General features: G+C 33.2%; 1 protein-coding gene across 1 annotated transcript; it reads right to left on the reverse strand.

Annotated features, from left to right (window-relative positions):
- Positions 1-7372: 7372 nt before the first annotated feature.
- On the reverse strand, positions 7373-12153 carry EMB2785 (elongation factor family protein). Its single transcript, XM_079015646.1, has 19 exons — positions 11727-12153; positions 10999-11073; positions 10725-10875; positions 10583-10651; positions 10311-10483; positions 9954-10091; positions 9733-9858; positions 9557-9655; positions 9326-9446; positions 9151-9214; positions 9020-9074; positions 8814-8938; positions 8661-8734; positions 8476-8525; positions 8292-8378; positions 8124-8174; positions 7967-8050; positions 7807-7857; positions 7373-7706 (listed from the first exon to the last, which is right to left on the reverse strand). The coding sequence occupies exons 1-19, from the start codon at positions 12075-12077 to the stop codon at positions 7623-7625; spliced, it is 2028 nt and encodes a 675-aa protein (XP_078871772.1). The 5' UTR covers positions 12078-12153; the 3' UTR covers positions 7373-7622.
- Between the last annotated feature and the right edge of the window lie 556 nt (positions 12154-12709).

Raw genomic sequence — 12709 nt, forward strand, 5'->3', positions numbered from 1 at the left:
AGGGGGCGGGAGATGAACATGAAAGTCTAAAAACGAAGGGTAAAAGTGATAATTTTACAAAGTCGAAGATGGAAGAGGTGAAAGTAATAGTTTTAAAAAGTAATAGAATCAAAAATATGGTTTTACATACAAAAGGGTTGCAAGTGATTGATTATACACAATTGAAAAGTTAAACTTGAAATCAAGGCATTAATATGCACCCTTAGCTAAACTAATTTTGTCTCACAAAGACAAAGTTATATATATATATATATATATATATATATATATATATATATATATATATATATATAATAAGGTCATTATGATTTTATTTTTAGAAGGTTATTATGATTTTAATTTTTATCATAAGTAATGTTTGATCCATATAAATTTTTGCATAAAAGGTCATTATGATTTTATCCTTTTTAATTTATTTTAGACAAAATTGGAAGTTTGGTCCTTATGTTATGTCAAAAATTAGATGTTTGGTCCAAAATGTTTTAGAGTTGCATAAGTGGTCCTAAACTTTTATTTTGTTGTGAGGTTGGTCCAAAGTGTTTTCAAAATATTTAAAATGACGATTTTGCCTTGGGATGAGCATATGGACCGGGGAACCAACCGGAATCAGTCCCGGAACCGGAACCCGATGGAACCGGTCAGGCCGGGACCGATATTATAATTTCTTTAATTTTTAGAACCGGGACCCGGTAAGAACCGGTCGTTGGAACCGGCCAAAAACCGTGAACCATATCAGATAACTCACTCAAATATTTAAAGTTGCATAAGTCACCCAATTTAACTTTTTTTGACCTGAATATTTTTCCTACATATAGATTATGATTTGTAGTTAATTTTAGACTATAAAAACGTTTGATTTTATTAAAAATTGAATGAGTTACAAGCCCCGCAAGGAATGGTGTCAAATCATAATTTTTTTATGTTTCAGCAATTAAATGTAATCTGACTTTGTTGTTCAAATGTACATAACTCACTCAATTTAACTTGTTTTGACTTGGATATTTTTCCTACATGTAGATTAGTATTTTTAGTTAAGTTTAGACTATAAAAAGACTTGATTTGGTTAAAAATTGAATGAGCTACAAGCCCTGCAAGGAATAGTGTCAAATCAAAAAAAAAATATGTTTTAGCAATTAAATGTAATCTGACTTTGTTGTTCAAATGTGGGTAACTCACTCAATTTAACTTGTTTTGACCTGGATATTTTTCCTACATGTAGATTAGGATTTGTAGTTAATTTTAGACTATAAAAACGTTTGATTTAGTTAAAACCTGAATGAGTTACAAGCCCCACAAAGAAGAGTGTCAAATCAGAATTTTTTTTTATGTTTCAGCAATTAAATGTAATCTAACTTTGTTGTTCAAATGTGTATAACTCACTCAATTTAACTTTTTTTGACCTGAATCTTTTTCCTACATGTATATTAGGATTTGTAGTTAAGTTTAGACCATAAAAAACTTGATTTGGTTAAAATTTGAATGAGTTACAAGCCCCACAAGGAATGGTATCAAATCAGAATTTTTTATATGTTTCAGCAATTAAATGTAGTCTGACTTTGTTGTTCAAATGTGCATAACTCACCCAATTTAACTTTTTTTACCTGAATCGTTTTCCTACATGTTGATTAGGATTTGTAGCTATGTTTAGACTATAAAAACGTTTGATTTGGTTAAAATTGAATGAGTTACAAGCCCCGCAAGTAAGCGTGTCAAATCAGAATTTTTTTGTTACACCAATTAAACGTAATCTGACTTTGTTATTCAAATGTGCATAACTCACACAATTTTAGTTTTTTTTTTACCTAAATCTTATTCCTACACGTAGTTTAGGTTTTTTAGTTAAGTTTAGACTATAAAAACACTGTATTCGGTTAAAAACCGAACGAGTTACAAGCCCCGCAAGGAAGCATGTCAAATCAGATCGATTCCAAAATAGAAAACCTGGAAAAAAACCGGATCCGAAATCGGAACCGGTAGAACCATCAGGCCGATTCGGTTCTTGATTTTGGCCGAAGCCGGTTCCCGGGTCAGGGCGGTTCCAGTCGGTTTGGTCCGTTTGCTCATGCCTAATTTTGCCCATGATATTTACTTTTTTCTATTTTTTTATATTACAATAATTAAAAACAACAAAAACAAAAGACAAAATTGCAAAAATGGTCCCTGTGGTATGCAAAATTTTGGGGTTTTAGTCCAAACCCCAATTTTTTTGGATTCATGGTCCTTTTGGAGTGGTTTGTATGTGAAAATAGTCCCTCCAAAAATTGAAATGACTATAATACCCTTGGGGTATTTATTTTTCATTTTTCCTTCATTTTTTTATAAATTTAATATTTATTTTAACAATTAAAAAAATAATAGAGGAACCACCCTCCCCTCTCTCTCTCTCTCTCTCTCTCTCTCCACATACCCTACCGGCAAAATCAATTTGGAGATCTGGTCACCGGAAAAATCAATTTCATGACCTTGAGCTCATTTCTCCTCTGTCACTTGAGCTCAAACGTATTCATCAGTTTGTAATTTCTCCAATGTCTCACTTTATTTATCCATGAGTAATAACCAGGAAATGAAAAATCCTTAGACATCTTCATATCATCGTCACCAAATCGTGCTCATCCCTTTTGTTTATGATCAACACACACTGAATGTGTGTGTGTGTTTGTCGCTGCTTCCCGGTCGAACAAAACCACATACATACATGTTGTTCAAAGTCGATCTACAAGTGAAAAGAAGGAGGGCAGAGTCAATATAGCACCTTGCCGCCGGTAAGATACCCATTTCGTCGGACATTATCTGATACCATTTCAATTGTTTGGAAAACCTACCATACCTGCTCCAACATCTTCAAATCAAAGTGAGTGTCCCAATTCAAGGTTCGTTGTTGTGTTTCATCATTCCTAATTTGGGGATCGTTCTAGGTCTTGATCTAGTCTTGATCTAGATCACTCTATGCTTTTCTAATTGAAGTTGATTTAAGCTTTTTAACCTAACACAAAACAGAGAAAATGACGAAGGAAGAAGGGATATCAAATTGAAGTGTGTATTGGGTGGATTATGTGTATTGTTTAAGTTAAAACTCGTGGCTTCCCTGATTTGATCTCCATTCCTGCAATTAAAGGGGTTTTTTGGTTGCTGATCTTACCCCTCTTGGTGTAATTAAAGAGGTTTTTTGGTTCCTGGAAGAATATTTAACCAAGGACGCAGAAGATGAAGTGGGCGACTTAAGATGAAGCAGTTTATGAGCCTCAACAGTAGAAACAACATATGAATCTGTAAACGTGTGTTGAATCGGAAATCGGGCAGGGAAGGTCGTGAGCACAAATGGTGGTCATGTTTCTTTTGCTGGCGATGAGAGAGAGAGAGAGAGAGGGTGGGTGGAGGGAGTATGGGTCCTTTATTATTTTTTAATTGCTAAAATAAATATTAAATTTATAAAAAAAATAAGGAAAAATGAAAAATAAATTCCCCAAGGCTATTATAGTCATTTTAGTTTTTGGAGGGACTATTTTCACATACAAACCACTCTAAAAGGACCATGAATCCAAAAAACTTGGGGTTCGGACTAAAACCCCAAAATTTGGCATACCACATGGACCATTTTTGCAATTTTGTCAAAACAAAATTCCTTGGGTGTTTATCCTCCACCCCCTCCCTACAAAGCAGATGTCTGTCATCACCAGAGTTCAGGATCCGATGACTTGCTGGAAAAAGAAAGAGATGGCGAGGACCACCATTAACCATCACTGCCAAAACCGGTCAGCATTGCCGCCACTATTTGATAAACTCCAACATAATTTTTTTCATACCTCAAGCTCAAAAACTATCATATTAAGAAGACTAAGAGGGTGTTTGGCTTAGCTTTTGTGGGGCAAAAGTCTTTTTTGTAAAAGAACTTTTTACAAAAGGACTTTTTATAAAAGTTGATTTTTAAAATGTGTTTGGATTAGCTTTTGAAAGGAAAAAATCAAAAATTAAATTGTTTGGTTTAATTTTTACATACAAAATGACTAAAAATGACATGTTTACATATTTATTGGGGGTAGATGGAGATATAAAAGTAATTTTAATGTTTAACACTATTGAAAAGTTGGAAAAGTCATGATTTCATGACTTTTCAAAAAGACCAAATTTACTCTATTGGAAAAGTCATTTTCAAAAGTCCTTCTCGTCTTCCCAAACATCTTTTTGACTTTTTCTAAAAGAAAAAGTCAAAAGTCATTTTAGAAGTTAAACTAAACACCCTCTAAGAACTGAACCAACATATTAATACAAATACGTAGATTAAACACACATACACATACACATAATCAATTCAAAGAAATATTAGATTACACACAAATGACAAATCCCATATTTTCCACATTTAATCTTATGTGCATCTCACAACTAACAAATAAAATTCAAAAAGCAAAGGAAAAATATCAAAAATAGACAATAGTAAATAACAAATCTCGATTTTTCTTAAACAGATGAATGGTAGACCTACCACACAAAACCCAAATGTAACAAGGTCTCCAGAAATCGACACATGTTTGCAGATCTTTAGTTCTTCGGAGATAACCACCGTCGGCACCGTCAAATCTTTGGAAACACTAACCCTAGCATCATCAACCTAAACAAAGACAAAGGATATGGCGAAGTATGGAAACCCTAAATGACCGATTAGAGCGGCGACGCTAGGGTTTCAGTATCTCGTAGCCGTCGTCGGAGAAGGATAGATATGAAGAGAGAAGAAGACGAATTTAGGGCTTCTAAAACGCGAAATCTTTAGCTAGGGTTTGTTATATGTGGCGGCGGCAACGGAGTTGACGACACCAGCGTATGCGTTGAATAACGACGGTGGCGGTGGCGAGTTTCAAACTTATCTCCGTCGTTAGACCTCCGCCGTCACCAGCCTCTTATGAACCCTTCTTCATCTTTTCCAAATCTGACGAGAAGGTGTTACACCTGAAAACAGATGGCGGCAGGATGCTGGTGCTCCGCCAAATCTTTCGGCCACAGGTGGGTGATGGTGGTATTTTTTCTCCATCTGAAAATCAAACGAAGATATATATATATATATATATATATATATATATATATATATATATATATATATATATATATATATAGGTTCAGGTTCATTTGAGACCATTCTAATTTTGTGAGACCGTGAGACCAAATCTAAAAATAATTTTAAAATGCAAAATAAATGGAAAAATCCAAAATTCTTTTTTTAAATATTATTTTCGGAACTTGAATTAACTAAAAAAAATAAAAATAAATAAAAAAAATCTGTTTTTTTTTTTTGAAAAATACGTGAAATATTCTAAATAGAATATTACATTGACATATTCTAAAAAATAATTTTAAAATGCAGAATAAATGAAAAAATCTAAAAATTCTTTTTTAAATATTATTTTCGGAACTTGAATTAACTAAAAAAAAATAAAAAAAATTCTATTTTTTTTGAAAAATACGTGAAATATTCTAAATAGAATATTACACTGTACATATTCTAAAAATAATTTTAAAATGCAAAATAAATGGAAAAATCAAAAATTATTTTTTTAAATATTATTTTTGGAACTTGAATTAACTAAAAAAATAAAAAAAAAATAAAAAAATAAATAAAAAAAATGTGTCTCACGGTCTCACAAAATATAGGTGGTCTCAAATGAACATAACCCTATATATATATATATATATATATATATATATATATATATATATATATATAGAGAGAGAGAGAGAGAGAGAGAGAGTGTGTGTGTGGGGGGGGGGGAGGGGGACTTGTTTAATTTTTTTTTTTTCTGTAATCAAAAAATTAAAAAAAAAAAAAACATAATAGAAAATTGGTAAAATAATTAAAAAAACGAAAAAAGAAAAATACCAATGGAAAATTTGTCTTTAAAAAAAGTTATGAAATTTTGGATGAAACTAGCAACTGAATAAAAGTTTTGGATCACTGATGCAACTCCAAAACATTTTGGACCAAACATCCAAATTTTGATATACCACAGGGACCAAAATTGCAATTTTGTCTTTATTTTAACATTTTTCTATTTAATTAAAAAAGAAAAATCATACCTACTCACCACCATATATACATGAACTAATTTCAAGCACCAATCAAGTCCACCACCACATCACCCCCACCAACCACCTGCTAACTGAAAAACCAATCACCATAACCCTAACCCTAAATTCGAATAAAAACCCTAACTCACCACCACCACATCACCCCATCAACCACGGCTACCGATATAGCCATGGCCGTGAGACATTAGTTTCAATGGTACTGTCAGACAGGCGACATGCGAGTGACAAATGACATTGAGAGAGGAGTGGGTTCTGACGAGATGAGATTGAGAGAGGCGCCGGACATTGGGTTGAAGCAGAACCGATGGGATTGGGGCTAAATGATTTTGTTTCGACAGGATTGCAATTGTTGTTGCTTAGTTTTCAACGATCATCCCATTAGTAATGGTTGTTGTTGCCGCTTAGGCTAAAGGGTGTGATGTTTTTGTCAATGGTAAAATGATATTACATATGTTTTTATAAATTTTGCCACACTTTGTCTATTGATGGAGTGTGGTAGTCTTTTTACCAATGATATATATGGTGGTATTTATGTTAAAAAGAAAAAAAAAATTTGCAATGACCAATCAAAAAATAAGAAAAAGTTTTTCATCGGTAAAAGTTTACATATGAGATTTATCATTGAAAAAAAAAAAAAAAAAAAAAAAAAAAAAAAAAAAAAAAGGTCGGGAAGTGGTGTTCACCATGATAAAAGTGCCATATAGGCTTTTTACCATTAAGCCTCCCACGCCCTATAGCCTTACAAAAAATGTGATGGGATTGACAGAGATGACGGCTTATGTTTTCCTAATGCAACTCCCCCATCGACAACGCAACCCCCCAAGCCTCTAGCTGACGCTGCCCTCAGTCTTCAAATTCACCTTTCGGGTGACTTTAACACCATTCTTCAACCACAGTAGTTAACACATATTTATAGATTTTGTAGGAAAAGATTTAGGGAGAAATAGGCGTTGAAGAAGATGGTTGTTGTGTTACTTCTTTTTTTCTTTTTTTTTTTTTTTAAATAGTTTTAATAAAGAAAAAAGTACTAAAAAAATCATTTCATATGGGTCACGATGAGACCAAAAATAAAATAAGGACAAAAACACCACAAAGACCGTTTATAAAGTTTTATCAAATACTTGTAGCAAATGAAGTACAAAATATAAAAATATGAGAAACAAGCCTTTGTCCTATCTTATTCTATATTTATGAATAATGACGATAGCTTTTGTGCATAAATCGGTTTCACTCTAAATCCAATATCATTTTGTTTTTCAATGCACACCAAACACACTACATACAGCATACAGTATTCTACATAGTAAACTTAATTTATAGAAACTTATGTTATTAAACGTTACAAGTGCATATGATATACTTGTATGATATCTGAGCTAGAACATTTCTTTTTAGGTGCGCATGAAAAACCACCTTTTATCTCCGCTGTCTTATTATTTTTCAAAAATGATTATACACTAATCCTCCTCGTGATCTATAATTAAATTTGAAATAACAAAATCATCCATTTAAATGCATCTCATGAGTATACGAAAGGATTCTTTTCACTCCTTGGGCCTTTTACTCATTGTTTTACGCTTGTTAGAATCCAAGTATCTCTTTCTTAACCGGATATGATGTGGTGTTACCTGCTCAAAGGGTACACATGTCATTTCATTTCATCACATTCAAAATTCAGAAAATATAAATTGAGATTTCATACACGTATCATGTATACAGTATACTCACCTCAATTAGCTCATCAGATGCCACATACCCTATAGCCTCTTCAAGTGTCATCTGCATATAAATTAATTAAATTAAAACCACATACATTTTTTATATCCACAAATCCTAAACTGATTTTTTTTTTTTTTTTTTTTTTTTAAAAAGTGATTAAAAGACGTACTCTACGAGGAGGTGACAATTTGACATTCTCGTCCTTTCCGGCTGATCTTATATTTGTAAGTTCCTTGTTTCTTACAGGATTAACCTGTGAAAAAGATAATAATAATAATTAATTAAATTACTCAAAAGTAATTTGAAAAATGTCATAAAAACATTACATCAAGATCTGTATCTCGTGAATGTTCACCAACAATCATCCCATCATATGCCTGCATCATATTCAATATTCATTCATTACTTATTGATTATCATTTATCACAATATCAGCATTTATTTTAATATATACATATATAGATTATTAATTTAAGAATATGTTTATTTATTACCTCAACTCCAGGACTCACAAAAAGTGTTCCACGTGGTTCCAAACTCATCAAGGCATAAGATGTCACTGTTCCACGTGCACATGATACCTGATATATATTATTAAACCAAAAACCTTAAATAATATAATGTTGAGTTTTAATAAATAAATAAAAAAAATTAATAAGAGTAACAAGTGATGTTTACCAACACTCCTTTCCTGACGTTTCCAAGTGGGCCCCGATATTTTTCATAAGCTATAAAAATGTGTAGATTCACAAAGTCAAATGGAAATTCACATTTCAACTTTCGTTTCTTCTTATTACAAAAATGTGCTTTCGTATATTTTTTATATTCGAAAAAATAAAAATGAGCATACATTACATACATACCCATGAATGCACGATGCATAAATCCTGTGCCACGTGTGTCACTGCTGAAGACGCTTCTGTAACCAACCAGTCCCCTGAAGTCTTACAAAAAAAAGGTAAGCAGCTTCTTTTTATCACTTTGAAAAAAAATGTTAATAAAATGACGAAACTGACCTTGAAGGACAAGTTAATGTCATTCTAGTCCTGCCAAAGTTTCCAGCAACAGGGCCCATGTCAGTAACCTCAGCTCGCCTGTGAGAAAGTGCTTCCATCACCATTCCCACATGCTCTTCATTCACCTTAAAAAATCCATATCATTAAGTAAAAGAAATACAAATACAAATACAAATAGTAAATCAATTTTTTATTTTATTTTTTACCTCAATAGTTACTTCCTCAATTGGCTCTAGCTTCACACCTTTCTCAATCTTGTACCTAACATATCACACAAATAATAATCATTTTGAACCCTAAAACTCCATATTAGAAGTAGAAGATAGAGAAAGCTTACATAACTCTTGGAGGGGATACAGAAAGCTCAAAGTTTTCACGCCTCATATTCTCAAGCAAGATACCTGTTATATACACACAGTGAAGAAAGTTACGTTAGCATACATAATAATTCTTTGGTGATTTTTTAATGAATATGATGATGAATTAAAGAGTATATGATAATATGATATGACCTAATTGAAGTTCTCCTCTTCCTTGAACCTCATATGATTCTGCTAAACCAGGGATTACATTTATGGCTAAGTTTGTTTCTGCTTCAGCCAATAATCGATCACCAATCTTTCCTCCAGTTAACTACACACATTAAACATGATGACGTGTACACAAACATTGGATTACTTGAAAAGTTAGAAGAAGAAGAAGAAGAAGAAGAAGAAGAAGAAGAAAAGTTATTTTTGTCTTACTTGAGAACCATCAAGTCCAGCTAAAGGAGAATCATTGACACCAAAAGTCATGGAAATGGTTGGAGGATCCAATTCAACAGTGGGCAATGCAGTCATTACCTAATTTTACAAAATCAATTTCGTTATAAAAATCAATAATACAAGATTTTTAACATAATTAATTAATAGTTTAATACCTCAACATTTGCTATTGTATGCCCAATTGATGGACTCTTTAATCCTGCCATTGATATAATATCACCAGCTCCAGCACATTCAACATCAAATGAAATCATTCCTTTGTTTTTTCTTAGCTTCACAACCTAATAAATGTATACATGTATTTAACGATTAAAAAATAATAATAATCTTTTTTCTTATAATAGATACAATTAGTATATCCTATATGATCACATACTTTTCCTTCTTCAATTTTTATGACACCAGAGTCTGTGTCACGTAGCCCATGAACTCTGTCATTGATACGGATAACACCAGATGTAATACGCCCAGTCAAGATACGTCCCACATAATCATCTTTTTCCATCATAGAAACCTGAAAAAAGACCAATTTACCCTCCTATCTAAAATCTGCTCATTGATTTGTTTATTATAACATCCTACTTTCATTTCATCCTATAACAACATTGTGATATTGGTTATATTTTTCAAATGCAGAAAAGAGTTATATGAATAATACAGAAAATTTGAATATATATATATATATATATATATATATATATATATATATATAATGCAATGAGAATTAACAAACCAGCATCTGGAAAGGTTCATCAAGGCTTGCAGTTGGTGGAGGGACATATTTGACAATTGCATCAAGCAATGAAGACATATTCTTGGCATCATCTGGAGGATTCTTGGTGTATGTTAATGAAGCCCAACCTTCTTTAGCAGAAGCATATAAAACTGGGAAATCAAGTTGCTCCTCTGAAACATAAATTTCATACATTCTTTTCAGAAAAAAGAACAAAAGAAAAAGGAAATCAAGAACATAATGAGCAATGAGCATGATAAATTGATAATCACCTGTTGCACCAAGGTTTGCAAAGAGATCGAATACCAAGCTCTCAACTTCATCACACCTCTCCTCACTAACTGCATGGAAGATTGATAAAAAAAATTAGTAAAAAGTGAATCTTTTATATATGAATATGTAGAAAGGTTATACCTGAAGGTCTATCTACTTTGTTTAAAAGTAGAATTGGTCTTAGCCCATATCTTAATGCTTTAGCTAGAACAAATTTTGTTTGTGCAAGTGGCCCTTCACCAGCATCCACAACTAATATGGCTCCTTCAACCATGCCAACAACTCGCTCCACCTTTCAGAAAGATAGAAAAGAAAAGAAAAAAAAAAAAAGTGGCTTAAGGGATTAAGTCATGTCCCTATTTAGTCCATTAAGTGAAAAATGAGCAGCATCTTATTTTTCTTGGCTAATACATACCTCACCACCAAAATCTGCGTGTCCAGGTGTATCAACCATGTTTAGCTCATTTTCCTTCCATGGAATGCATGTAATCTACAAAAGATTAAAAGAATATAAAAGATAACACAAGTTGAAACTCACATATCTACAAATGCATTAGTATACTTAACAACAAAATCATCTTAGAAATGTAAGATGTATCAAGTATAAAGAAAAGGTACCAACTCACTATACTGTGTAACACCCCTATCCTGGAGTTATGGAGACCCAAGTCACAACAACCTCATGATCAACTTAAAGCCATGGTTGAAGTTATTGGTAGTCATAGGCGACAACTTAAGGCTTATAAGTGGCTCACAGTTGTCACTCTCTATCTCGGTGTGAGACAGATTATTACATATTGTTAACAGAGTGTAACTGGTAGCAATATGAACCAGAAGCTTCTATTTATATTTCATGTTCTTATGTTCACTGAGCCATACTATTGGATTGCTTCTTCGATCTAAACTAACAAGATTCAGCTTATGGATTAGTTGATTCATAATTGAGCAAATGAAGAGATGGAATTTGGATAAAGAGAATCCTCATTTCTAAAAGGAAATTAATCATTCACCAAAGGTATTCTATCTATCTTGCTCAGTCATAAAAATATACAAAGTTCGCTTATTATTCTTGGCAATAAACGAATTCTGAAAAACATAACTTTAGCTACCTTTAGAATATCAATTAATGAAGAGTGTATGTACCTTGGAAGCGATGGTGATTCCACGCTCCTTCTCAAGCTGATTGGAGTCAAGTGCGCGTTCATGTGGGATGTCGGAGCCGCACTGGCGAAGTAGACGATCCATAAGAGTGGTCTTGCCATGATCGACATGGGCAATCACCGCTACGTTGCGGAGTCGATTAGGATCCAGCGCGCCGCCAGGAGCAGTCGCGGTGGCAGCAGCTGCTGCTGTGGCGACGGAGAAGGAGCGTGAGATGCCTGCGGCGCGTGCATGTATGAATGGTTTGAGATATGAAGACGGGGAGTGGTAGGCGGAGGAGGAGATGGATTTTCTGGTGGTGGACCAGAGAGCACGAACCAGAGGTCCGACCATTTTGGTTTCGCGTTTACAAATGGCTCGGTGGCGATGCTCTGTGTCCGAATCTGTTTTCAGGGCGATGGGGTTTTAGGGGTTATGGGAGGGTAGACCCGGGGATACTCTGGATGTATCCAAATAGGTACGTGGGTCGAACCCATATAATCCGAAGTTACTTGTAAGAGTATGAGCTTATGACTTTCTTATTTTCTTACAATTAAAACAAATAAAAATTTTAAAAAGAAAAAAAAAACAAAAAAAAAAAAGTAAATTACACCATCCGTCTCTTATATAAGTGTCAAATTATCTATTTAGTCATTATTTTTTTAAATTAATTGAGACCGTTCCTTATAAGTTTAAATGGTGCATGCTCACTGACAGGGTGAAATGACTATTTTGCCCTTTATCTTTTTTTTATTTTTTTAATATTGGCTTCTAAATTAGAAATTAAAAAAAATGAATTATATGATTTTTATTTTGGTGGGTCTCACCACCTCTTATATTCCCCTCTTATTTTTTGATCACCCATTTCTTTACCGTACACATTTTCCAGCACCACCACCCTTACTCTAACCTGTAAGAATCATCTTCGACAACCACCATCATCTACCTTCGGCGACAACCTTCAAACCAAACCAAAGCAAAAACCA

The sequence above is a fragment of the Lactuca serriola genome, chromosome 8 (assembly GCF_051521515.1).
Source record: "Lactuca serriola cultivar US96UC23 chromosome 8, Lser_US96UC23_V15, whole genome shotgun sequence".
NCBI lineage: Eukaryota > Viridiplantae > Streptophyta > Magnoliopsida > Asterales > Asteraceae > Lactuca > Lactuca serriola.